The 24,596-nt window shown below is 44.6% G+C and overlaps 1 protein-coding gene across 1 annotated transcript in view; it reads right to left on the bottom strand.

Annotated features, from left to right (window-relative positions):
* The window catches only part of PRKACA (protein kinase cAMP-activated catalytic subunit alpha), an 89,464-nt gene extending 67,835 nt beyond the window's left edge, over positions 1–21,629 (bottom strand). Inside the window, exon 1 of the mRNA XM_033924159.1 lies at positions 21,307–21,629. Coding sequence (XP_033780050.1) covers positions 21,307–21,352 — 46 coding nt within the window. The 5' untranslated portion in view covers positions 21,353–21,629. The remainder of the gene's footprint in view (positions 1–21,306) is intronic.
* Between the last annotated feature and the right edge of the window lie 2,967 nt (positions 21,630–24,596).

Below are 24,596 nucleotides of genomic sequence, written 5' to 3'. Positions count from 1 at the left end.
TGGGCTGTAGCCCTTTTCTGCCATCATCTTCTATGTTTCTATGTTTCTATATACTGTAATCTTATTAAGAACACGTCAGAGAGAAGGCTTCCGGTTCAGGCGCAGGACGCCCGTAGGAGCCGCTGCCCGTGGCTTTGTGCACTGAATCAGTGAGGAAGAGGGAGCTGGCTCGAAGATAACGCCACATCGATCGCACCGTGGACCGGCGGTTGAAGAACACTGTTTTGGGTCTGATGCACGTGCTGGCCCTGTGGACCGGCAAGAAATTGCTGTGGACCAGCACCGGTCCATGGACCGGTGGTTGAAGAACACTGCTCTAACCCATGCGTTTAAGTGGCTGAAGGGCCTCGAACCGCCCATGTCGCTCCCATGTCAACGTCCCCTTGAAATTGCACAACCTACAGAATATCAACTAAGGCCAATTACGCTCATAACTGCTAATCAGGACCACAATTAATAAATGGTTGCTAAGGCCAGTTACCAAGTAATTCATTACTTAGAAAAATTTGCACACAACTTGTAGAATAAGGTCAGTTGCAAAAGTAATCATCAGAATTTGGGCATGCAACTTTACACATAATAGCTCACACAGAGCTTGTGCTTAGCACCCACCATCCTTGCACCTAGATTTCAGCGACCATTTGCGAATTCCCCCCCTCCCCCCTGCTTCGCCTCCTTTTGTAAAATGAAGTTGACACGAGTGATTTAAACCAGGGTTCCCAACCCTCTCCTGGAGGACCACCAGCCAGTCAGGCTTTCAGGATAGACCTAATGAATATGCATGGAGCAGAATTACATGCCTGTCACCTCCATATATGCAAATCTCTGTCATGCATATTCATTAGGGTTATCCCAAAAACCCGACTGGCAGGTGGTCCTCTAGGACAGGGTCGGGAACCGCTGATTTTAAACATTATAGAACACGGTAAATGATAGCAGAAAGATCCGTGTGGTCTATCCAACGAGAGAGGCAGCGCTGTACCTACCCATCGGTGCCCTATTTAAAGGGCTAAAGTTTAAGCTTTGCTCCGATTCCATCCTCTTTCTGTACAGGAATCCTCTGCGTTTATCCCACACATTTTTAAGCCCTACCACCTCCAATGGAAGAGAAATATATCTCACACCTACAATTAATATCTCTACATCCAACACTATCTGGAATACACTATATCTCACATACAATCTTCCTATGAAAAAGTAATAGAAAAGCAGGATGAAATACCATATGAATGTAAATGGGGGAAACAAAATATCTAAGGAGAAGTGAGAGCTTAAAATATTTCTCTAGGCACATGCTGAAGATTCAGCTTTGCGGGATAGTTGTTTCTGGAGAAAGGAGATTTATAGCCAAGCTGCTCTTTCTACACAGAGCAGGAACCAGGAAGCAAAACAGATTATCCTTGCACTGTTTGTTTTTTTTAAATAAAGGACCTAAACAAATCTACCCACACACCCCTAGTCAATGAATGGCACAGCAGCTCCGAGACATTTTAGCATCAAGATGCTGTGATGAGTTGTGCCAGGGCTCAGGCTTTCATATGACGTGCCATCTCCAAACCTACAAGACAACAAGCTTGTGAAACCACCAAGAAAAGAGCAAACCGCATAGTTTTGGGCAGAAACTTAGTAAAGGTGTTGCAATATTGCTAATATAGATACTACAGTGCTTTGAGAGATCTGGAAATTGATCTCTCTCTGTCCGAGGTCCTGCTGCGCTGCTGGAAGCTGCACCTAGGGTTTGCAAAGGAGGATAACTGCAGAGGTGAGCAGAAATGGTGTTATCTGTACACATCAATCTAGCATGATCCAGTTAGGTGGCGTGATTCACAGGGAGGCAATGACGCACGTGTCCAAGACCTCGCACAGGCTGGGTCAGAGCCGAGCTGTACAGACTCGCGCAAGGATAGCAGCTTGTTTTGGGAACACTTTTTTCTAAACTATTTAAGTCCGACGGCTCAGTGTACGGACAGTTATTACACAGTTTTACTTAAACGGATGTCTCTGGATATCAGCGTAATCTGCCTCTCCTGTCAAGTCCCTCCTGCCCGCCCCCCTCCAAAATGCACAGGAGTCAACTGCATGAAGTGCGCCAGAGGTTAAGCACCAAAATGCAGCGCACCGAGTGTAAACCATATAATGGCGTCTGGGCACCCAGATTCAACTACAAATAGGTACCAGCTTATGCACTCGGTCTCTGAATGACTATTACTTAGTTTTACCAAGAGGTAAAATCTACAGACGTTCTGTGTTTTGGTTTTTTAACTGATCTGGTGCTTTGAAAGGGTAGAGGGTCATGGACTTGATATAAAGCAGTTTATTTAACTCGCTTTCTCCCCCAGGAGCTCAGAACGAGTTACAGGTTAAACGTACATAATATAATTACAGTACAAGTTCTGCATATATCATGTGCAGTTACAGTGGTACCTCAGTTTACGAGTGCACCGGTTTGCGACCCCCCACATTTTACTGAAAACTTCACCTTTTCCCTGTTTTTAGGGAAAAAGTTAAGTTTACAGTAAAATGTGGAGGGTTACAACCCCCCAAGCCCCCCACAACGCCGGCGCGATCTCTATTAAGTAAACTGGGGGGGCTCCCCAACAAAAACCCCCGTCAGAGCCCCTAAAAACTGTAATTTTCTTTGGCGCGCGCCTTTGTCTTTCGCGGGGTTATCTATGAACCGAAAGTTCTATAGCAGGTAGGCCGAGTTTTGAAAATAAATGCTTTCCGTGGCTAAACTGCAAGCGATTAAAAAAAAGCTTAGCAAGGACAGGATAAAGAGTGAAGAAGAGCTACGGTGTATGCTCCCCTTAAGGAAGCTCCATACAAACATTTCTCAAGCACTGGGTGCCCGTGGAAGGAAAAATACCAGTGGCATGTCTTAAGAACACACCCTTTTGCTCACAACAGGGAAACAAGATAACTTGTGTCTGCCTCCCACAGCTGCCCTTTTCATCATCCCCACTCCCATCCCGCCCAACCGGACCCTAAAAGCAACTTCACTCCCATGACTCATCACCATCCCCACCTGACTTCCGCTTAAGGGCAGCAAATTAACCTGTTCTTAGCCTTCAGACTTGCCAAGACAGTCGGCAAACTGATCTGAAAAAAAGGTGCTTCACACACGTAAGGTTAATAGTTTGGGAAGCGCGAGATGGTGGTTTTGAGTTCATCACTTTAGAACAGGGATCTCAAAGTCCCTCCTTGAGGGCCGCAATCCAGTCGGGTTTTCAGGATTTCCCCAATGAATATGCATTGAAAGCAGTGCATGCACATAGATCTCATGCATAGTCATTGGGGAAATCCTGAAAACCCGACTGGATTGCGGCCCTCAAGGAGGGACTTCGAGACCCCTGCTTTAGAACCTTTATCTTAAACAAGAACAACAACAACAACAACAAAAAAAGACGCCCAAAAATGAGTTAAAATAAAGAACCTTGTTGCGCTCAGCAGCCCAACAAAATCAGAAACTGGGGGTGGGGAGGGGGTTTTAAAATAAATAAACGTCCATGTTCAACATGGCCTACAGCCGTTTTAGGGAGGGCGTTGGCTCTTCTAGCAAAATAAAGCACACACATATACCAACCCAATTCCGAGGCTTGGGCTTTTTGCACTGATCTCATATTTGGTCAAGCCTCCTTTCTAGCTGGCTGGAAACGGCTTATGTAAATATCCAGGAACTCTTTCTACCTAAAACAATAATTAGGGAACAGGGTGAGCTATTACTAATGCAAAGGAGGAGTGCACAGAAACAGACTGTGCTCATAACCCAGAGGTTTAAACAAATGCCCAAGAGACCCATGCAATGGTTGAATCGCTTCTGACCTTTACTGTATCCCAACAAGGACTAAAGCACAGAGGTCAAGAAGAGCCTTCCATCCAGGTGGGGCCTGCGGGTTTAAAAATCCACCTCCTTCACTTTCACTTTCACTTCTGAAAATGGGCCACCTAGTGTCCAGGGAGTGAGTTGCATGCATGCTTCTTTCTTTTTTTTTTTTTTTTGAATCGTTGCTTGCAACTCACTCCCTGGACTAGGTGGCCCATTTTCAGAGATTGAAAGTGAAAACAAGGTCGATTTTTTAAACGCGCAAGTCCACGAATACGTGAACATAATGTAGATGTCGCACCAGATGTTTCATGTAGAAGGAGAAGTGGAAGGTGTAGTTGTTGGCTCTACTGGCTAACATGGCATTTTGGAAAAGGCGCTTACCAAATTTATCCATGGTTTTTCCCTCTCTGCCAGGAGGGGTGGAGGCATATACACTGGAACCCTGAGATTTTTTCAAAGTAGATTCCACCAGGAGGGACTCGTGGGGTAATTGAGGTTTGTCAAACCCTGGGATAGGAATAACCCGGTACAAGCTATCCAATTTACGAGGGGCTCCAGGAACCGTGAGGGGAGCTTCCCAGTTTTTATAGAAAGTTTCCCGTAAGATGTCGTGGACGGGCAACTTCAGAAATTCTTTGGGAGGTTGCTCAAAGTCTAGGGCATCGAGGAAAGCCTGAGACTTTTTAGAGTCGGACTCTAAGGGAATGGAAAGAGCTGCTGACATCTCCCTAAGGAATTTGGAGAAAGAGGATTGCTCTGGTTTTGAGACGGTGTCGGTCATGGAGGGTTCTTCATCGGTTGATGAAGCGTCCTCCTCGGTACCGTGAGGGGAGTCTTCCCACAAATCTGGGTCCCTAACGTCGGGGTGCGTACGTTTGGACATCGGTGTGGAGGGCTCGGCATGGCGGGTCTTTGAAAGAGATTTGCCTGAGCGCACCGAGGCGGTACCGGGTGAGGAAGACCGATGTTGTTCCTGGGACCGGACAGGGTCGGCAGCATCACGGGTATGTACTGTAGGTGTTTCTGCCAAGAGCACCGGCATGGAAGTATTAATCGGTACCGAGGGGGTCGACACCGATGGGACAGTGTGAGGCTCGGACCGGTCCTGTACCGGAAGGTGCGGTGCCAGCAACGCCGGCAACAGTTGTTGGAGCTGTTGTTGCAGCTGCTCCTGTAACTGTGTTTGGAGTATGGCCGCGATGCGGTCGTCCAGGGGAGGCACCGGTACCGCTTTTTTCTTCTTCGGTACCATAGGTGCCGCTCTACGCTCCGGCGATGAGGAGGCCGATGATGAGGCACTCACCGAGATCGGAGCAGAGCGTTTGCGGTGCCGGTGCGGTGCCGGGAGGGCCGGTGTCGCAACCGTGGCAGGAGGGCGCTCAAGGGAAGTGGGAGGCTTCTTAGCCGGCTTACCTGGGCCCAACGACCCCGAGGAAGGGTCCGGTGGTGTCGATGTCGTCGGTGCCGACTTTTGTGGTGCCGTCGACGTCGCAGCCGGTTCCATGGCAGATCCGGTACCAAACAAAATATTTTGCTGGATCTGCCGATTTTTCAAAGTACGCTTTTTAAGCATAGCACAGCGGGTGCAGGTGTCAGCCCGATGCTCTGGACCCAAACACTGGAGGCACCAATTGTGTGGGTCGGTGAGGGAGATCGGGCGTGCACACCGCTGGCACTTCTTAAAACCCGGTTGAGGGGGCATGAAGGGAAACACGGCCTCCGCAAAATTGAATCCGGAGGCCTGTATGGTGGCAACAGGCCCCGCCGGGGCCGGCCTGAAAAAATAAGGAAAACCCGATGATTTTTTTTTTTTTTAAACAAAAATAAGGGAATCCGATAAGAAAAATAGGAAAAAAGTGAGAAAATACGCGAGCGGGAAGGCAAAAATTAGTTTTTCAACAGCCGTTGAAAACACATGCGTCTTCTTCGCTCCGCGGAAACGAAGAAACTGGGGACCACGCACTCCTCCGTCGGGCGGGAAGGCGCTCGCGCATGCGCGGTGCGGCCAACTAGAACTTTCTAGTTAAAAAGGTCCGTACCGGGGCTCCGTCGGTGACGTCACCCATGCGTTAAGAATATGCTGCCTGCTTGTCCTGGGATAAATCCTTTGTATTCAGCGGACATTTATCATATGTCTGTTATAAATTTTCTATTGTGCTGTTTTAATATGTACATTACTGCCATTAAAGTAAACATGAAGATAGAACAATTAGGCAAATTAAACCTGTTGTATTACACCAATGTTTGGTCATTCCATGCTAATATAATTTGTTTATGCCAGGCCATTAATAAATCTTACTAAAGGTTCATTGCAGCAGATCCCAGCCATGGTTCTGATTGCAGTGGAAGTACGAGGAGGAAGAGGAACATACTGAGCCAAAAAGTAACAAAACAGATTTAAAAACACACATTCCCCCCCACAATGTCCTAACCCACAACGATCTCCAACTTGTAACACTCGGGATATATTTCTAAAAAGTCCAATACCCCCTAGTTATCATTATTTATCCACTAGCCCCAACACTGTAACTGAGGCATTGTCAGGCTCCTTTCATCTCGACTTCCACTGGTCCGAAATCCAGAAGTAAGCAGACATCCTTGAGGTGACACCATCAGCCAGTCTCATCACAGCTGTGGAATATTAATTACTATTTACAGTCGCAGGACAGGCTGACAGCAAGACTTTGGGTCACGTCCATCCCGTCTGCATAACCCACCCTTCAAACAGCTTCAGGGTGCCTCAAGGCCGTTTCCGATGGGTTCATCAGTTAAAAATCACCAGCCTCCCTCAGTGCTGGGTTTTTGTAGTAAATTTCAGGCAACATGAACTAATGTCGACACAAACCCCCCCTCCCCCAAGACATTTTAACACCTTTTCATTGCCAGGCTAAGGTGGTAGCTAAATCGACACAATGGTACAGCAACTTACGAGTCTGGGGGGAGAGGCTGCAGTAAAACCTGGGTGAATGGAAAAGGTCAACCATTAGCTTCCATAAAAATAGGGCAGCAGACGCGTATATATATCCATGGCTTGGACTCCCTTCTTTATGTGCAGCCAATAAGGTCCGGCTTCTATAAATGGTACCCTACTGCCTACTAACTTAATTGCGTTAATTGGCACGGTAATTGACTGTGCCATTAAAAAGCAATTTAAAAAATCGTTAAAAAGTAGGCACCAGAATCACGCATGGTGCCCAATATCAAAGTAGGCGTGATTAGGGGCAGATATGACCTTAGGTGCCGCTATGCGTGATTCTCCATCAAACATATGCACCGGTAACGTAGGCTTTTAAAACCCTGGCCTACATTTTTCAGTAGCTGTGATTCTATTAAGAATGCCGTCGGGCCTAAGAGGCTAAAAAAGTGGTTATGATCCAGCAAACCTAAATTGGGGGGAAAAAAAGCATAAACTTGCAAGCACACAAAATAAATGCCTATGGGACGTGTCGAAGTGGAAGATGATATTTTCTTTCTCAAGGGACCCTCGGCCACAAGAGGGCACCCGCTCAAACTCAGGGGCGGAAAATTTCATGGCGACACCAGAAAGTATTTCTTCACAGAGAGAGTGGTTGATCATTGGAACAAGCTTCCAGTGCAGGTGATCGAGGCAGACAGCGTGCCAGACTAAGAATAAATGGGATACCCATGTGGGATCCCTACGAGGGTCGAGATAGGAAAATTGGGTCATTGGGGCATAGACAGGGGGTGGGTAAGCAGAGTGGGCAGACTTGATGGGCTGTAGCCCTTTTCTGCCGTCATCTTCTATGTTTCTATGTTCAACATAAGCTAAGGTCGTTTCTAAACGGCATTGGTTCTTCTAGCAAAACAAAGCACACACACAAATCCAAATCTGAGTCTTCTACTGATCTCATATTCGTCAAGCCCCCTTTCATTTACCTCCCCACACCCCCCTACATGACCACTATTGATCAGGCAAGATACTTATGTCTCCATCACTAACCCTGAATGCCACACTCCTGAACTCCCTGGCCCACCTAAAAACTCACCCCATTAAGGGCTTAATCACACTGGCTCTTCCTAATCATAGCTCTCTCAATTTTAACTATGTTCAAGGTAGAGAATGACATGGTGACAAAATTCATCACTGTTCCTGTCCCCATGGATAACCACGGGAAACCATCTACATGCCATTCTTTAAGGACAGAGGGAAGAATCGGAGTACGAATGAGCCCAACCACTCACTAACCCTCAAGCCTTGCATTAAAGAATGCTGGTGTAGGACTGATGCATTATTCCACCAATGCCTACGAGCCAACATCATCAGTGATGTCACAATGGCTTGACTGTCCTATTCTTGGCTCACATAGGAATCGGAGTACAAATGGGCACAGCCAGTGACCCTCAAGCTTTGAATTGAAGATGTAGAAGGACTGAGGTTGAGATAGATGCTAAAGAATGACACGGGATGGTTTCCAGCCACTGACCCTTAAGCCTTGCATTGAAGAATGCTGGTATAGAAGGACTGAGGTTGAGATAGACGCTAAAGAATGACACGGGATGGTTTCCAGCCACTGATCCTCAAGCCTTGCATTGAAGAATGCTGGTGTAGAAGGACTGAGGTTGAGATAGATGCTAAAGAATGACACGGGATGGTTTCTAGCCACTGACCCTCAAGCCTTGCATTGAAGAATGCTGGTGTAGAAGGACTGAGGTTGAGACAGACACTAAAGAATAACATGGGATTATTTCCCATGGTTAACTGCAGGGATGGAAACGGTGATGGATTTTGTCACCGTGTCATTCTCTAGCTCACGGTAACGAATTTCCTTCTAAGGACGTGTTATGGAAGTTTTATACTTTCAATAGCCTTGTTTCTTCAGATGATTTGCCTACTATCCGTACCAATAAATCAGTTTGTATGCCTGTTATTGTATTGAAATCTGTTTTTAGTGTATTTTTTATTTTCTTTTTTGTATAACCGCTTTGATATTTGTAAGTCGGTATATCAAATTTTTAAGAAACCTGAAAACCTAAAGATGACCATGAACCTCTGAGAAAGGTGCCAGCTAAACCCAAAATCCCTTACCTAAATATTTAGAGCGTCAGAGAACTTTAGTTCTTGTAATAATGCTGTAGATCTGATGTCTCACAGTATTCTGAATGAGAGGAAAAAGAACATTACTTTAACTGAACTGATGCCCATTAAGATACATCACTCACTTTAAATGATTCCCTGGCTGGCCTTCCTACCTTTCAAACTTAATATGACAAGTAGAATGATCGATATTGATACATGACAGCCAACGCACTGTGGATAACAGGATGTCGTAAGAGTGACGATTAGCTGATTACACTGGGAACGCTAGCCCCCTGAAGTCAACCACAATACAGATTAACAATGAGCGACCAAAGCAAAAAGCAACCAATCTCTAGATTCTTCTCAGTTCTAGGTCACAGAAAAATATGGGTCTACAGCTTTTGCTCGTGTCCTTTTCTGAAATAAACAAGTTGGTTTTACATCAGTGATCTTCAGTTCATTGTCCGTTCCCACTTCCTTCTGCGCTGTTTTATACCCGTGGGTTCTTTGTCCTCTTGGACTTTTTGGTGTTGGCTTGGCCTTCGTATAATAGATACCAATGCCGGTAACAATGGAATTCTGTTCAAGATTTTGAACCCCTCAATCTACAATCCTGTGCACATTTTTGAGCTCAGCGCACAAAATTGCATGTGTAGGTTATATAATAGCACCAGTTATGCACAAGATTTAAACTGGCAAATTGGCTACTGATTGACATCAAACCAACTCCAAATAAATGAAGTTAATTGACACTAATCGACAGTTAAGCTTGTGACTGCACTCAGTAGCATGGAAAATCTATAGCCCATAACTGCAAGAGGGTATGGATATTTGGGTGGGGTAGAGGGTACTGAGTTTCTATCATACTATCAATAATGCATCATTTATGGTAAGCAACTACGCATAAATGGCCGAAGAAGTATCAAAATCAGGATCCCTCAGTAACAACAAAGACGATGTTCAATCATGATGTGTCCTCGGTGTTGGATCCAATGCAGGTTGGTCCAACAGGGCCCTACTGACACCCAAAGTGGAGGTAAGGGAAGACCAATACTTAAGTTGATGGACCAGACTTAGAAGCGCCAAAAAGTCCTCTTCTGCATTTTAGAACAATTAGAGGCTTTATGGTCTGGTCCTAGAACACGAAGCACAGAAAAATGGTCTTGCTGCACCTAGTACAATTTTTTTAAACCACTGGGAGTTTGAGAGATATTAGGAAAAAAACATTAGCCAAAGCGAAATGAACTGGCTCAATTTTTTATTTTTAAACAAAAGGAAATCTGTCCAGCTACTCAGGCCTAAGAGGACCAAAAGGAGGCATGTGAAAATAAAAGGAAATCTAAACAAGGCAAAAAAAAAAAAATGCTAAAGAAAAAAGCAGTTACTTACAGTAACAGGTGTTAAGAACATAAGAACATAAGCAGTGCCTCCGCCGGGTCAGACCATAGGTCCATCCTGCCCAGCAGTCCGCTCCCGCGGCGGCCCAAACAGGTCACGACCTGTCTGAATCACCAGAAGGGGCTCCCTTGCCACCTTGGTTTCCCATTGAAGTCCTATCTTCCCATCGAAGTCCTAATCCTCCGGTCTTGCACATTCACAACTTGGTTGGGTTTCCATACTTATTACCTGGTTAGTTTTCTATACTTGTATTACATCCCAGCACCTCTCTCAGTATCCCACGATCCCTTTATCCCTCAGGAATCCGTCCAATCCCTGTTTGAATCCCTGTACTGTACTCTGCCTGATCACTTCCAGGGATAGCAGGCAGATATTCTCTACATGTGGGCGACGTCACCCACTTGTAGAGAATATGCTGCCTGCTTGTCCTGGGATAATTAAAAAAAGGTCCCACGGTATGTCACACAGCAAGGCATCAAAACTGTGAAGCGATGGGTTGAGTAGAACCGACAGACACAACTGCTCTGTGGAAAATTTAAGACGGCTGGTCCCACGAGTTCACATCAGGCATGTATGTGTGGTGCCACACTGCTAGAAGCTTTGAGAAAGTTCTTGAACAGTGGGTAATGTCTGCACCGGGGCTCCACCAGATGATGTCGATAATGTCCCGCTCAACCTTTGAGAATGCTTTTTACAGAAAACTAGTGTAAATGGACAATTCTACACCTAATTGACGATATATAATTTGAACGTAATGTGCAGCATCCTAGTGCCTGAGTTTTGGTGACCTTATCAGAATTACCCCCTAAATGTGCAAAAACTGTGTTGCTTGGGCACTTTCATCAACTACTACTCGAAAGGGTCCAGAGAAGAGCGACTAAGATGGTTAAGGGGCTGGAGGAGTTGCCGTACAGTGAAGGATTAGAGTAACTGGGCCTTTTCTCCCTCGAACAGAGGAGATTGAGAGGGGACATGATCGAAACATTCAAGGTACTGAAGGGGATAGACTTAGTAGATAAGGACAGGTTGTTCACCCTCTCCAAGGTAGGGAGAACGAGAGGGCACTCTCTAAAATTGAAAGGGGATAGATTCCGTACGAACGTAAGGAAGTTCTTCTTCACCCAGAGAGTGGTAGAAAACTGAACGCTCTTCTGGATTCATAAGGGAAAACACCCTCCAGGGATTCAAGACAAAGTTAGACAAGTTCATAATGAACAAGGACGTACGCTGGTAGGACTAGTCTCAGATAGGATGCAGGTCATTGACCAGAGGGCCGCAACGTGGGCATGATGGACCACTGGTCTGACCCAGCAACGACAATTCTTATGTTCTTACACTAATTATGCTGGAAGGAAGGTACGGTTCTTCAAGACCCAAGAAAGGCTTGTAGGGACTGTAAAAACTATAGTCAAGAGTAACTAGTAAAATCTACCTGTGTTGCTCCAGGCTAAACCAACCGAAGGCGTTTTCAAACAGGATTCTCTTGAAATAATTACATGTTTATGTATCCATCTTTAAAAGCATGTCGCTATAAGAGATTTCTAGACAAGACTTCAGTTAGGTAAAATGAATTCCTGGTTAAGTACTCTGGTTCCACAAGTACAATCATATTATGCTTTTAGGAACTTGTTAAAAACTTATCTGTCTGATAAGTTTTTAACTTGAATATTGTTGTATCTCTGCCTATGTCCTTCTTTGATGTGAACAGCCTGGAACTCATGGTTGGGCGATATACAAGAATAAAGATGATTATTATTAGTCACCATGCAGCTTTTGAGCTAAACACTCAACCAATGATATGATTTTGTCCCCGAGGTTAGCTGCAGGGAGCAGAAACAACAAAACAATGGAGATTGCCACAGTTCATCTCAAGGTCTTCAACTATGTAAGCAGAGGGATCTTGTTGTACTTTGTAGAACAGGCTGTCTTCTGATGTAACACGAGATGCATCATCCAGTATGATGGTTCAAAGGATTTCAGATTACATAGGGTGCATTTTTGCCCCTATGCTATTTAGGATCTTTACCTGCCATGAATTTTTTTCTGTACTCCTGTGGCCTTTGGATCAAAAACCGAGGAGCTCTCTCTACGTACAAAGTCAACTATTTATTAAAAATTTTATTAACAGCAAACAGCATCAGCACAAGAAGGCATTGACAAATAATTACGTTTTCAGGTGTGCTGCATGCCATTCAGCCTTATGTCTTGGAAGGATAAAACCCCCAGCATCCAAATTTTTGAAATGGGCTCAGAAACTCCACTGTTTTCACAAAGCCCAAGACATGTCCATTATCAAGGTAATTCTGTAATAGGCTGTGAAGATATCCCCATGTCTTTCTGAAATAGCCTATCGACAGGTACACCAATGCAGCAAGTAACTCGTACACATACGAGAGATTTGTGCTTGAGTAAAGTATTAATACACGAACGTCAATTCACCACTCCCTATGAATTTATTGCAGAAAAGTGGTATAAATGCAATTCTCTAACGAGACGCCTGCATTTGCATGTCCTTCCCATGTGTAAATTTACAGATCCTCCCAAAACGGTTTACAATACACTGAATAGTAATCAGGTGCATTATCTGTCCCGGCAGGCTGACAATCTAAACTGTGGTACCTGGGCCAATGGAATGGTAAGTGGCTTGGCCAGAGTCACAAGGACCAAATTCACAACCTCAGGGTGCCAAGGCAGTTCTAACCACTAGGCCACCCCTTCACGCCACTCAGTGGGTTTGATGCCTACTGTGGCAATTTATGACCTTGGGCAAGTCACCAAATTCTCCACTGACACAGGTATAAAACTTTAAGATTGTGAATCCACTGGTTACAGAGAAAAATACACATGTATAAAGCACAGTTAACTTACCTGAAACGGATGCTATCCGAGGACTGCAGCCAGATATCCTCCCTTTCTTGGTTTCATAGCTTTGTTACTGAACTGGCAGCAGGCGGAAAGGCACCCGCATGGTACATGCAGTCTTTTAAGTTCTTAAAAGTGACAGTTCACTTTAGACAGTCCGTGCCGGGTTCCATGGACGATGTCACCCACATGCAAGAATATGCTGCCTGCTTGTCCTGGGATAATTGTACAGCTCCCCAAATTGTAAATCTACTGGAATAGCCCAGTCATCTTTTCTGTATCCTAAATCCTAAATTGTAATTCTCCAATCTTCCTGCAATTCTCCTGGAAATGTCCAGCTGCTTCTTTTTGTAATCCGCTCAGAACTGCAAGGTACGGGCGGAATAGAAGTCATTAATGTAATGTAATGTAATGATATGTGAACCACTTTGGTTGTGCTGCAAAAAAGGCACACAGTGGCACAGTAAGGGAGGTGGGGGGCGCAGAATGCCACAGGCGCAATCTTGGTAGGGGCACTAGTACCTCTCCTCCTCCCCACTCCCCCTTCCATACCTCTAGCTCTCGTGCCAGCTTCGGCTCTCCCTCCGACGTCACTTCCTGGTTGCGGGACCAGGAAGTGACATCAGAGGGAGAGCCGAGGCTGGCAGGGGCAGCATGCTGGAGCCGCTGCTTGTGCCAGGGAAGTTAGAGGTATGGGGGAAGGGAAGGGGTGGGTTCGAAAAAGAGGGCAGGGGGGCAGCACAAAGCCACTGAATGCAGGTATCAATAAGAAAGTCTAGTCATCCAGATTCCATTACAGAATACGCTCTTATCCTGTAATATTGCATCGCCCCCATGTTTTTCAGCATGTATACTTGAGCGCACAAAGCACTGATCTACACACGCTCAAATTGCCCCGTCTGTGGGAATCCAGCCAGGATACATTCTAGATGGGCAGCTGGCCAGCCTCTGTCAAAAAGCCAATCATTTGTCTGCACCTGCAAGTTAAGGTGACCTTGTCCGACACCTTGGAAACAGTCGATGAAGAACACAGACTTCAGTGAGACCAGAACAGTGTGGATCCAGGAAAACGAGAAAGCTCCCATAAAGAATATTCAAAGCCGAGAATGACACGGGGACAAATTTTTTCCCGTCCCGTTCCCCCCCAAGTTCTTTTCCTGTTCCTGTAAGCTCAGTCTTCATCCGCACAAGCCTCGAACATTTTTAAAATCATGTGTGGTTCAGGCAGAGCTTACAAGAACGAGGCAGGGACAGCGACAAAACTCGTGGAGATGGGACAGGAAAACTGAGTTCCTGTGGGGACAGGGACAAATTTGTCCCCGTGTCATTCTTGAATTCAAAGCTCAAAAAGTTGCTTTTGTCATCTGATGTAGCCACAGAAACAGAAAACAGTGCCAACCATATAAGAAGATGGCAGTATGGATAGAACTTGCCATCCTGTGGATAATCTATTTAAATGTTACATTGAAACATAGAAAATGACGGCAAAAAAGGGCTATAGCCCATCAAGTCTGTCCACTCTATTAACCCTCCCTAACTACCCTCCTAGAGATCACACTCAGGTGGCGATACCTTTACACTGTCCTCGTAGAGATCCGACGTGGGCATCCTACTTATTCTTGAAATCAGGCACACTGTTGGCCATGATCACCTGCTCTAGGAGCTTGTTCCAATGGTCAACCACTCTCTCTGTGAAGAAATACTTTCTGGTGTCGCCATGAAATTTCCCGCCCCTGACTTTCAGCGGATGCCTTCTTGTGACCGAGGGTCCTTTAAGAAAGAAAACATCATCTTCCACCTCGACACGACCAGCGATATACTTAAATGTCTCAATCATGTCTCCCCTCTCCCTACATTCTTCGAGAGAGTATAGCCGCAATCTGTTCAGCCTTTCCTCGTACGTGAGATCCTTGAGCCCCGAGACCATCCTGGTGGCCATTTGCTGAACCGACTCAACTCTCAGCACATCCTTACGGTAATGTGGCCTCCAGAACTGTACACAGTACTCCAGATGAGGTCTCACCATGGCTCTGTACAACGGCATAATGACCTCGGGCTTCGGGCTAACGAAGCTTCTACGGATACAACCCAGCATTTGTCTGGCCTTGGATGAAGCTTTCTCCACCCGATTGGCAGTTTTCATGTCTTCACTGATGATCACCCCTAAATCTCGTTCTGCCACAGTCCTAGCCAAGGTCTCACTATAAATGATTACAACATCAAATCTAGGATGCGGACCTGGGATGATAAATAGATCATAGGAGGTCCTATAATCTGATTATCTAATACGCTACGATTTGATCACCTCCATTCCCTAGCAAGAATTCTATATAGACCCCAAATGGAAACTTCACTTAATTGATAATGATTTGTTTAAGAAATTTTGCTATAATTTATGTAAAATATAATGAAAGTACACTTCTCCCTCAGTATTCCTGGGGGATGCGGGCAAAACATAGCCGTGAATACCGAAAAACCGCGAATAACTTTCTGCACGTTATTCGTGGTTTTTCGGTAAAATAGACCTGAAGAAGATAATAAACCGTGAATAACCCGACCTGCAATTTGCTCCGTACAAGAGTAGAGCACTATTAGTACTTACCACACTACAGCACATTGTCATGATCTGCAAAACATTATATCATATATGCTATATGTTGCTACTATTTGGATTCTTGCCAGGTACTAGTGACCTAGATTGGCCACCGTGAAGATAACAACTTTATTCTTCTATACTGCCACAATCGTGTGACTTCTAGGTGGTTTACAACTGAAGAGAGCTGGACAATCAGCGAGTTACAATATGCAGATCACACATCATATTATACTACAGTAGAAGTTGAACACTGCCTGCCAGTCCATTGTCTTGATTTACAAGAATATCACATAGCATATATTATACAATATAGTGGGATTCATTATGCAGCTTTTTGCCCCAATTTTCAGAATTATACTGGCTTTTCAGGCAAGCATTTCCTTTGCAGTAATGGGAATTTACATCCTTTTGGATCTTCTCTCTCTATAGCTCATCTTGAGCTTTTATTGTAAACCATTTTCAGGCCATTTTTGACAATTGACGGTATATGAAAAAGGAAATGAAAATATTTCAGTATTATATGTACCATATGACCCCTCACTGAGCTACAACTCATAACCCTGACTTATAATAATATTAGAGTAGAACCATTATTATGCTATATATCTTAGTGTAATAGCAGTGAGTTAGAGAGCAGAGTCAAATTTGTGCAATATTATTACATTGTGAGGTATATATAGTATAAATTAGGGCAGTGAGCAGGGGAGTGGTGTGCCTTGCATTCTAGATCATTATTATACTGTGTGATATCTTCAGTGTAAATCAGAGCAGCAAGCTTGAGAGTGGTGGAAACACATTTTTAATATACACCGGGGCATCAAGGAGGAGAATGGTGAATACCACTAATGCAATGTCATTATTCTACTGTGTGGTATTAGTGCAATATTACAATGTGCGATATCTGTGGTTTAAATTAGGATAGCAGCTGAAGAGTAGTAAATCCTATTCAGGCAATTATAACATTATATAGGTTGTATCTTTAATATTAATCAGGATAGCAAGTTGGAGAGTGAGCCCCAGTTATGCAATAATATTACGTTGTGTGACATCTGTGATGTAAATAAGGGCAGCCAGCTGAAAACAGTGATTCCCATTCATGCAATATTATACAGTGTGATATGGTGTAAGTCAGGCCAGGCCGCTAGAGATGATGAGTCCCACATGTGATATTATACAGTGTAATAGTTATAGTGTAAATTAGGACAGTGAGTTGAAGAGTGGCGAGTCCAACTCTTATGATATTATAAAGTGTGATATGGTGCAGAATGGAGAGCAGTATAATATACAATATAGTACAGTGTGATACTGAAGGTGTAAATCAATGCAGTGAGTTGGAGAGTGTCTAGTCCACTCCTGGGATATTATCATAATTGTGTGATATCTTTAGCAGTGAGCAGGAAAGCAGTGAGCCCCAGTTATGCAATAATATCATTATTACTCTGTACAATATTGATAACGTAAATCAGGACAATGAGCTGGATCATAGCATATACCACTCATCAGGTGATATAAAACGGCATAATAATGATATTAATAGTGTACATCACAACAGTGACTTGGAGGATGGTGAATCCCATACATGCTATAATTATTATTATTTTATCCTGAGGGAGACACACTGCTCTTCAACTAGAGGTCTGCTCGGGAACGGGGATCGCGGGAATCCCGCGAGTCCCGCGGGAATCCCCTCCTAACCCACGGGACTCCCACGGGGACCCCCTCTAGCCAACGGGACTCCCACGGGGATGGAAGGCTTTGGAAGCAGGGTTCGTCCATATAATATAATGGACACGTCAGTCTTAGTAAAAGAGGGGGTTTATAAGTTAATTACCTGAACAGAAAACAAAAAAAGGGTTCCACCAAAGAGATTCCACAAGGAAAACAGCAGCGCAAACACAAAAGAAACTGTGGAATTGATGATCCTGTCAGAAGTAATTGCTGCTTTTTATAGGAACATGTAGGGATGGAGGTAATTCCTTGCGGGGATGGGTGGGGATGGAGAAGATCCTGACGGGGACGGGTGGGGACGAAGAGGATCCTGGCGGGGACGGGTTGGGACGGAGAGGATCCTGATGGGGACGGGCGAGGATGGGTGAGATTTCTGTCCCCGTGCAACTCTCTATCTTCAACTCCCTACCCTGATTTACACTAGAAATATCTCACAGTATAAAAAAAAGATACTTTGCACAAGTAGGACTCGCCGCTCTTATTTCCTGTCCTGTTTTACACTAATACCACATAGAATAATCCTGTTTTACACTAATACCACATAGAATAATTATATTATAACACACTTATTATTCTTCTCGTTATCTTAATTTATGCTAGAGATATCAGACCGTATCCAGCTCATTATTCTGATTTATAATCAAGGTATCAGGCAGTATAATAATGATATCATCACACATGTGAACTCACAACTCTACTGTTCGATATCCCAATTTACACTAAAGCTATCAGACAGCATAACCAGTATATTATCACACAAGTGGACTCGGCTCTACTGCTCATTATCCTGACATATACTAAAGGTATTAGACAGTATAATAATAATATCACACAAATGGCATTCACTGCACTGCTGCTCATTATCCTGACATATACACATGGGGTAATAATGACATTATCACACAAATGACATTCACCACTCTCCAGCTCATAACCACGATTTATACTAAGGGCTCCTTTTACGAAGGCACATTAGGGCCTTAACGCGCGGAATAGCGCGTGCTAAATTACTGCGCACGCTAGCGCTACCCCATCCTTTTGAGCAGGTGGTAGATTTTCAGCTAGCGTACGCAGCCCTTTTCTGCCGTCATTTTTCTATGTTTCTATCCGGTGCGTGCGCTAAAACACTTAGCGCACCTTCGTAAAAGGAGTCCTAAAAGTATGACATAGCATAATAATATTATTACACAAGTGGACTCACAGCGCTACTGTTCATTATCCTGATTTACACAAACAGTATCAGACTATAATAATCCATTCTGAACTCTTTGGGGACAACGGGCTAAAAAATGAACTAATTAAATAAATATTATAAGATTATTATCACACATGTGGACACACCACTCTACAGCTCGTTATCCTGATTTACATTAAAGGTATCAGACCATTAGTGTAATATCACACAAGCAGCATTGACCTAATCCTAAGATCTCAAGAGCCTGATTTATAAATTACACATAATAATATTTAGCACATAAGTGGACTAGACTCACTGCTCTCCTGCTCATTACCCTAATAGACTCTAAGGTATCAGACAATATTTATTCATTTTTATTTTAGTACAGTATTTATATAATCACTTATGGCCTATGTGGTTCACATCCAGGCACTTAAGCATTTCCCTATCTATCCCGCTGGGCTCACATTCTACCTAATGTTCTTGCCCAGTATCACAAGGAGCAGCATGGGATTTGAACCCACAACCTCACCGTGCTGAGGCTTTAGCTCTAACCACTGTGCCACACACTCCCAGTATAACAATGACATTATCACAGAAATGACACTCACCACACTACTGCTCATTATCCCGATTTATACTAAAGGTATCACAAAGGTAACAATAATATTATTACCCAAGTGATCTCAGGGCTCTAATGCTCATTATCCCAATTTACACTAAAGTTATCAAAGAGTATAAAGTTATCTACCTGACCATACAATAACGATGTTATCACACACCTGGACGCCCCGTTCTACAACTCAATATCCCGATTTACACTAAAGGCATCAAATGGTATTATGTCATCACATAAAGGGCATTTCCTGTAATGCTACCCATTAGTCTGATTTACACTAAAAGTTATCTACCTGACTGTACAATAACGATGTTATCATACACCTGGACGCCGCGCTCTACAACTCAATATCCCGATTTACACTAAAGGCATCAAATGGTATTATGTCATCACATAAAGGGCATTTCCTGCAATGCTACCCATTAGTCTGATTTACACTAAAAGTTATCTACCTGACCATACAATAACAATGTTATCATACACCTGGACGCCCCGCTCTACAACTCAATATCCCGATTTACATTAAAGGCATCAGATGATATTATGTCATCACACAAAGGGCATTTCCTGCAATCCTGCCCATTAGCCCAAGTTATCTACCTGACCATACAATAGCGATGTTATCGTACACCTGGACGCCGCGCTCTACAACTCAATATCCCGATTTACATTAAAGGCATCAGATGATATTATGTCATCACATAAAGGGCATTTCCTGCAATGCTACCCATTAGTCTGATTTACACTAAAAGTTATCTACCTGACCATACAATAACAATGTTATCATACACCTGGACGCCCCGCTCTACAACTCAATATCCCGATTTACATTAAAGGCACCAGATGATATTATGTCATCACACAAAGGGCATTTCCTGCAATCCTGCCCATTAGCCCAAGTTATCTACCTGACCATACAATAGCGATGTTATCGTACACCTGGACGCCGCGCTCTACAACTCAATATCCCGATTTACATTAAAGGCATCAGATGATATTATGTCATCATACAAAGGGCATTTCCTGCAATCCTGCCCATTAGCCCGTTATCTACCTGACCATACAATAACAATGTTATCATACACCTGGACGCCCCGCTCTACAACTCAATATCCCGATTTACATTAAAGGCATCAGATGATATTATGTCATCATACAAAGGGCATTTCCTGCAATGCTACCCATTAGTCTGATTTACACTAAAAGTTATCTACCTGACCATACAATAACAATGTTATCATACACCTGGACGCCCCGCTCTACAACTCAATATCCCGATTTACATTAAAGGCATCAAATGGTATTATGTCATCACACAAAGGGCATTTCCTGCAATCCTGCCCATTAGCCCAAGTTATCTACCTGACCATACAATAGCGATGTTATCAAACACCTGGACGCCCCGCTCTACAACTCAATATCCCGATTTACATTAAAGGCATCAGATGGTATTATGTCATCACACAAAGGGCATTTCCTGCAATCCTGCCCATTAGCCCAAGTTATCTACCTGACCATACAATAACAATGTTATCATACACCTGGACGCCCCGCTCTACAACTCAATATCCCGATTTACATTAAAGGCATCAGATGATATTATGTCATCACACAAAGGGCATTTCCTGCAATCCTGCCCATTAGCCCGAGTTATCTACCTGACCATGCAATAACGATGTTATCGTACACCTGGACGCCGCACTCTACAACTCAATATCCCGATTTACACTAAAGGCATCAGATGGTATTATGTCATCACACAAAGGGCATTTCCTGCAATCCTGCCCATTAGCCCAAGTTATCTACCTGACCATACAATAACGATGTTATCATACACCTGGACGCCCCGCTCTACAACTCAATATCCCGATTTACATTAAAGGCATCAGATGATATTATGTCATCACACAAAGGGCATTTCCTGCAATCCTGCCCATTAGCCCGAGTTATCTACCTGACCATGCAATAACGATGTTATCGTACACCTGGACGCCGCGCTCTACACAGCTCATTATCCCGATCTGCGATATAATAAGGAGATTATCGCACGAATGGGACTCACCGCTCTCCTGCTCGCTGCCCTTCTTGGCCGTGGCCGTGTTCCCCATGGTGGCCGGGGCGGGGGGAAGCGAACCTCCCCCACCCCCTCCGGGGCCCGCAGGCCGCGCGCTCCTTCTCGCCCTCCCGTACGGCGGCGGCCTGGAGCCCGCCCCCCCGGTAGAGGGAGGGAGACGCGCTCGGAGCCCCGCCGGCACGATATATCGCGACAAGGGCTGGACAGCCGCGCTCGCCCCCGAGCACCAAAACAGGGAGAAGAGCCGAAGACTAAAAAAGACTGGCACGAAGGAAGGCGGGAGCGAGCAGCGCCTCCTCCCCCCACCCCACGTCTGTGACGTCAGCCTGCGTACCCCCCCTCCCTCCCTCGCCCCTGCGCCGCCACCAGATCAGAATCTCCCGCCGGCCGAGTGACGGCTCGAGGCGCCCGTCGCGCGCCGGACCCGCCCCGCCGCTCCACGGCGATTGGGCCCGTCCCTAGCAGATTAGGCTGGAGCAGGGCCATTGGCCGGACAGGGTTCTCGCGCCCGCCGAGGCCCCGCCCACGCCTGCTTGTCATTGGCTGGGGGCGCCGGCTGACGTTCTATTTTTAGAACGTTGGCCGCTACTCGAAAGAATGTCTGGGGCCTGGGGCAATGCCAAGCCTGGAGGGTTGGGCTGGCCGTGCCCCGAAAGGGCGCCGATTGCTTTTCATTGCCCCGTCGAGCACGTTGGCTGAATGTGGAGGGCATGAGCCCAGCCCTAGCCTTTCCCCCTCTCATCCAGGGAGCCTCCGGTTAGCCATTTAAGTAAAGATACAGGGGGATGGGGAGAGAATGGGCAGCTCTCCCTCTGCTGGTTAGTAGGTGTCAGGTTCATTAACAATTTGATATACCACCTTATCATATATCAAGGCAGTGTTACATAGTATAAAAAAAACATGTATATACATATGTAAGAACTGCTACACATGTTTCAACCATTGTTGTGGTTTTTGTTGGGGGGGGGGGGTTATTGCATTTTTTTCCTGCGTATGTGCCCATTGCTATCACCAGTGAGGGGCACATGCAAATTTAGTGAGTCTTCTCTCCTCTCCCCCACCTCATTTACATGACCATTTTTTGAAGAAGGACTTGCCTTTTTTTTAATTTGCTACCAGAACTGCTGCAAGAGTAGCCCCTCATTGTTTTATCACTTTCTTAAGACTCTAGGCCTGCCTCTCCAACTGTCCTAGCCACATGTTCTCTACTACCCTAGGGTATTTCCACACCTATCTCCTTTTCTACCAAATTTGCACCACAACTATGGAAAGTTAAGTATCATTACCCATAGGCGAACAGCTACTTTAAAGCAGTATTCTTAAGTGGAAAGGCTGGAGTGGCTAATGGCAACCCTCATCAGTCCTGGTTGGCCCAATTCTTTCCTCGATATACTCGCTTTCCCCCTTCTCAAACTGGTTAAAGCAGCAGAAATACGCTCAGCCCAACTATAGCACGTTGCTCCACTCAAAATCAGTCTGGTCTCAGGCGATCAAACTATGACACCACCAGCAAGGCCCTCTTTTACTAAGGTGCATGTTAGCATGTAACACACACTCATCGGTTAGCGCACCTTAGTAAAAGAGGTGGCAAGTCTCCAACAAATGCAACGGAGGGAAGGTTAAAGCGAAGGGAGAACAGGATGGCTCCTACTCTTGGCACTCATGCAGAACTTTTTTGACAAACTGGACCCTTCTTGGAAACAGCCAAAAGCTCTCTCTCAACTTTAAGACTAGCAAACATAAGAACATAAGCATCGCCTCTGCCGAGTCAGACCATGGGTCCATCGTGCCCGGCTGTCCGCTCCTGCAGCGGCCCCCCCAGGTCAATGACCTAAGCAATCTGTTATTTAACATGTTGCCTTGTATAGTATCCCTTTAGTTATACCCTTCAATCCCCTTTGCCTTCAGGAACACGTCTGATACCTTTTTGAATCCCAAAATCATACTCTGCTCTACTACCTCCTCTGGAAGCGCATTCCAGGTGTCCACCACCCTCTGAGTGAAGAACTTCCTAGCATTTATCTTAATGTATATTTTCTGTAAACCGCTTAGAACCTAACGGATGTAGCGGTATATAAGAAATAAATTACATTACATTACATTACATTTGTTCTGAATCTGTCTCCCTTCAATTTTTTTGAGTGCCCTCTTGTTTTTGTTGCCCCCCAGTCTAACCTAACCCCCTTTATTATTTTGTTGTGCTAAAGCACTATAGCACATCAGTTTCCTGTCCTGAAAGAAGCAAATGGTGTCTATGAAACATTGTTACTATAAGTACATTATACTAGATTCACTCTAGCCATCTTATCAAGGAGAGGGACCAAGTACACAGAAAACCGGTTCATAGTTTACTTAATAGAGATTGCGCCGGCGTTGTTGGGGGTTTGTAACCCTCCACATTTTACTGTAAACTTAACTTTTTCCCTAAAAACAGGGAAAAAGTGAAGTTTTCAGTAAAATGTGGGGGGTTACAACCCCCCCCCCCAACACGGCGCGATCTCTTAAGTAAAGTGGGGGGGGGGTTTCCCCCCATGCTCCCCCGTCGGAGCCCTAAAAACAGTAATTTTCTACGGCATGCACCTCCGCGCTGCGCTCAATTGTCTGCGCACGCCTTTGACCTGACACCCAGAAAACCTGTCATTGACCAGTTTTCAGTGCTAATCAAGCAGATTATGACAACATCTAGACACTTAGAAGTGGAAGAGAAAGTGCAATAAGCTGTCAAGACTTTTGAGATTATGTAAAGTTAGTGGTCAGTTTAGTAAACTGCTTAAAACATTTTTTTGTGTAAGCTTTTTATAATTAAGAAATAAAGGCTCTTTAATGAAATTACAGGCTGCCAAGAATTGAATATGTTTTGTCAATATTTTATAATGTACAGTAATTGGATTTCCACATCATTATACAATAACCAAAATAATGCTAGAACCTGAAACTTGCTCCGAGATTAAGTGCCAGGGTGCCAAAACCAGTAAAATGGATGAGATGACTTCACTAAGAGGAAATGCATTGAACTCAGGTTGTTCTTCACTACATGTTCAAAGCTTGAACTCCAGGTGCTGAGAGGGTGGTCTACATTTCCCTTTTTTACTTTGCTTATTATTTCATGTTTCACTAAAGGGAGTGAGGAATTGTACCTCACATTAAAAAAAACAAATGACAAATTTATCCCCATCCCTTGCAGGAACTTAATTTCTCCATCCGCACAAGTCACGTCGCTGTCCCATTAACCGCACAAGCCTCGAACACATGATTTGAAAGTTTTTGAGGCTTATGCA

The sequence above is a fragment of the Geotrypetes seraphini genome, chromosome 16 (genome assembly GCF_902459505.1).
Source record: "Geotrypetes seraphini chromosome 16, aGeoSer1.1, whole genome shotgun sequence".
NCBI lineage: Eukaryota > Metazoa > Chordata > Amphibia > Gymnophiona > Dermophiidae > Geotrypetes > Geotrypetes seraphini.
The sequence above is the reverse complement of the archived record's forward strand: the minus strand, read 5'-3'. Positions and strand labels throughout refer to the sequence as shown.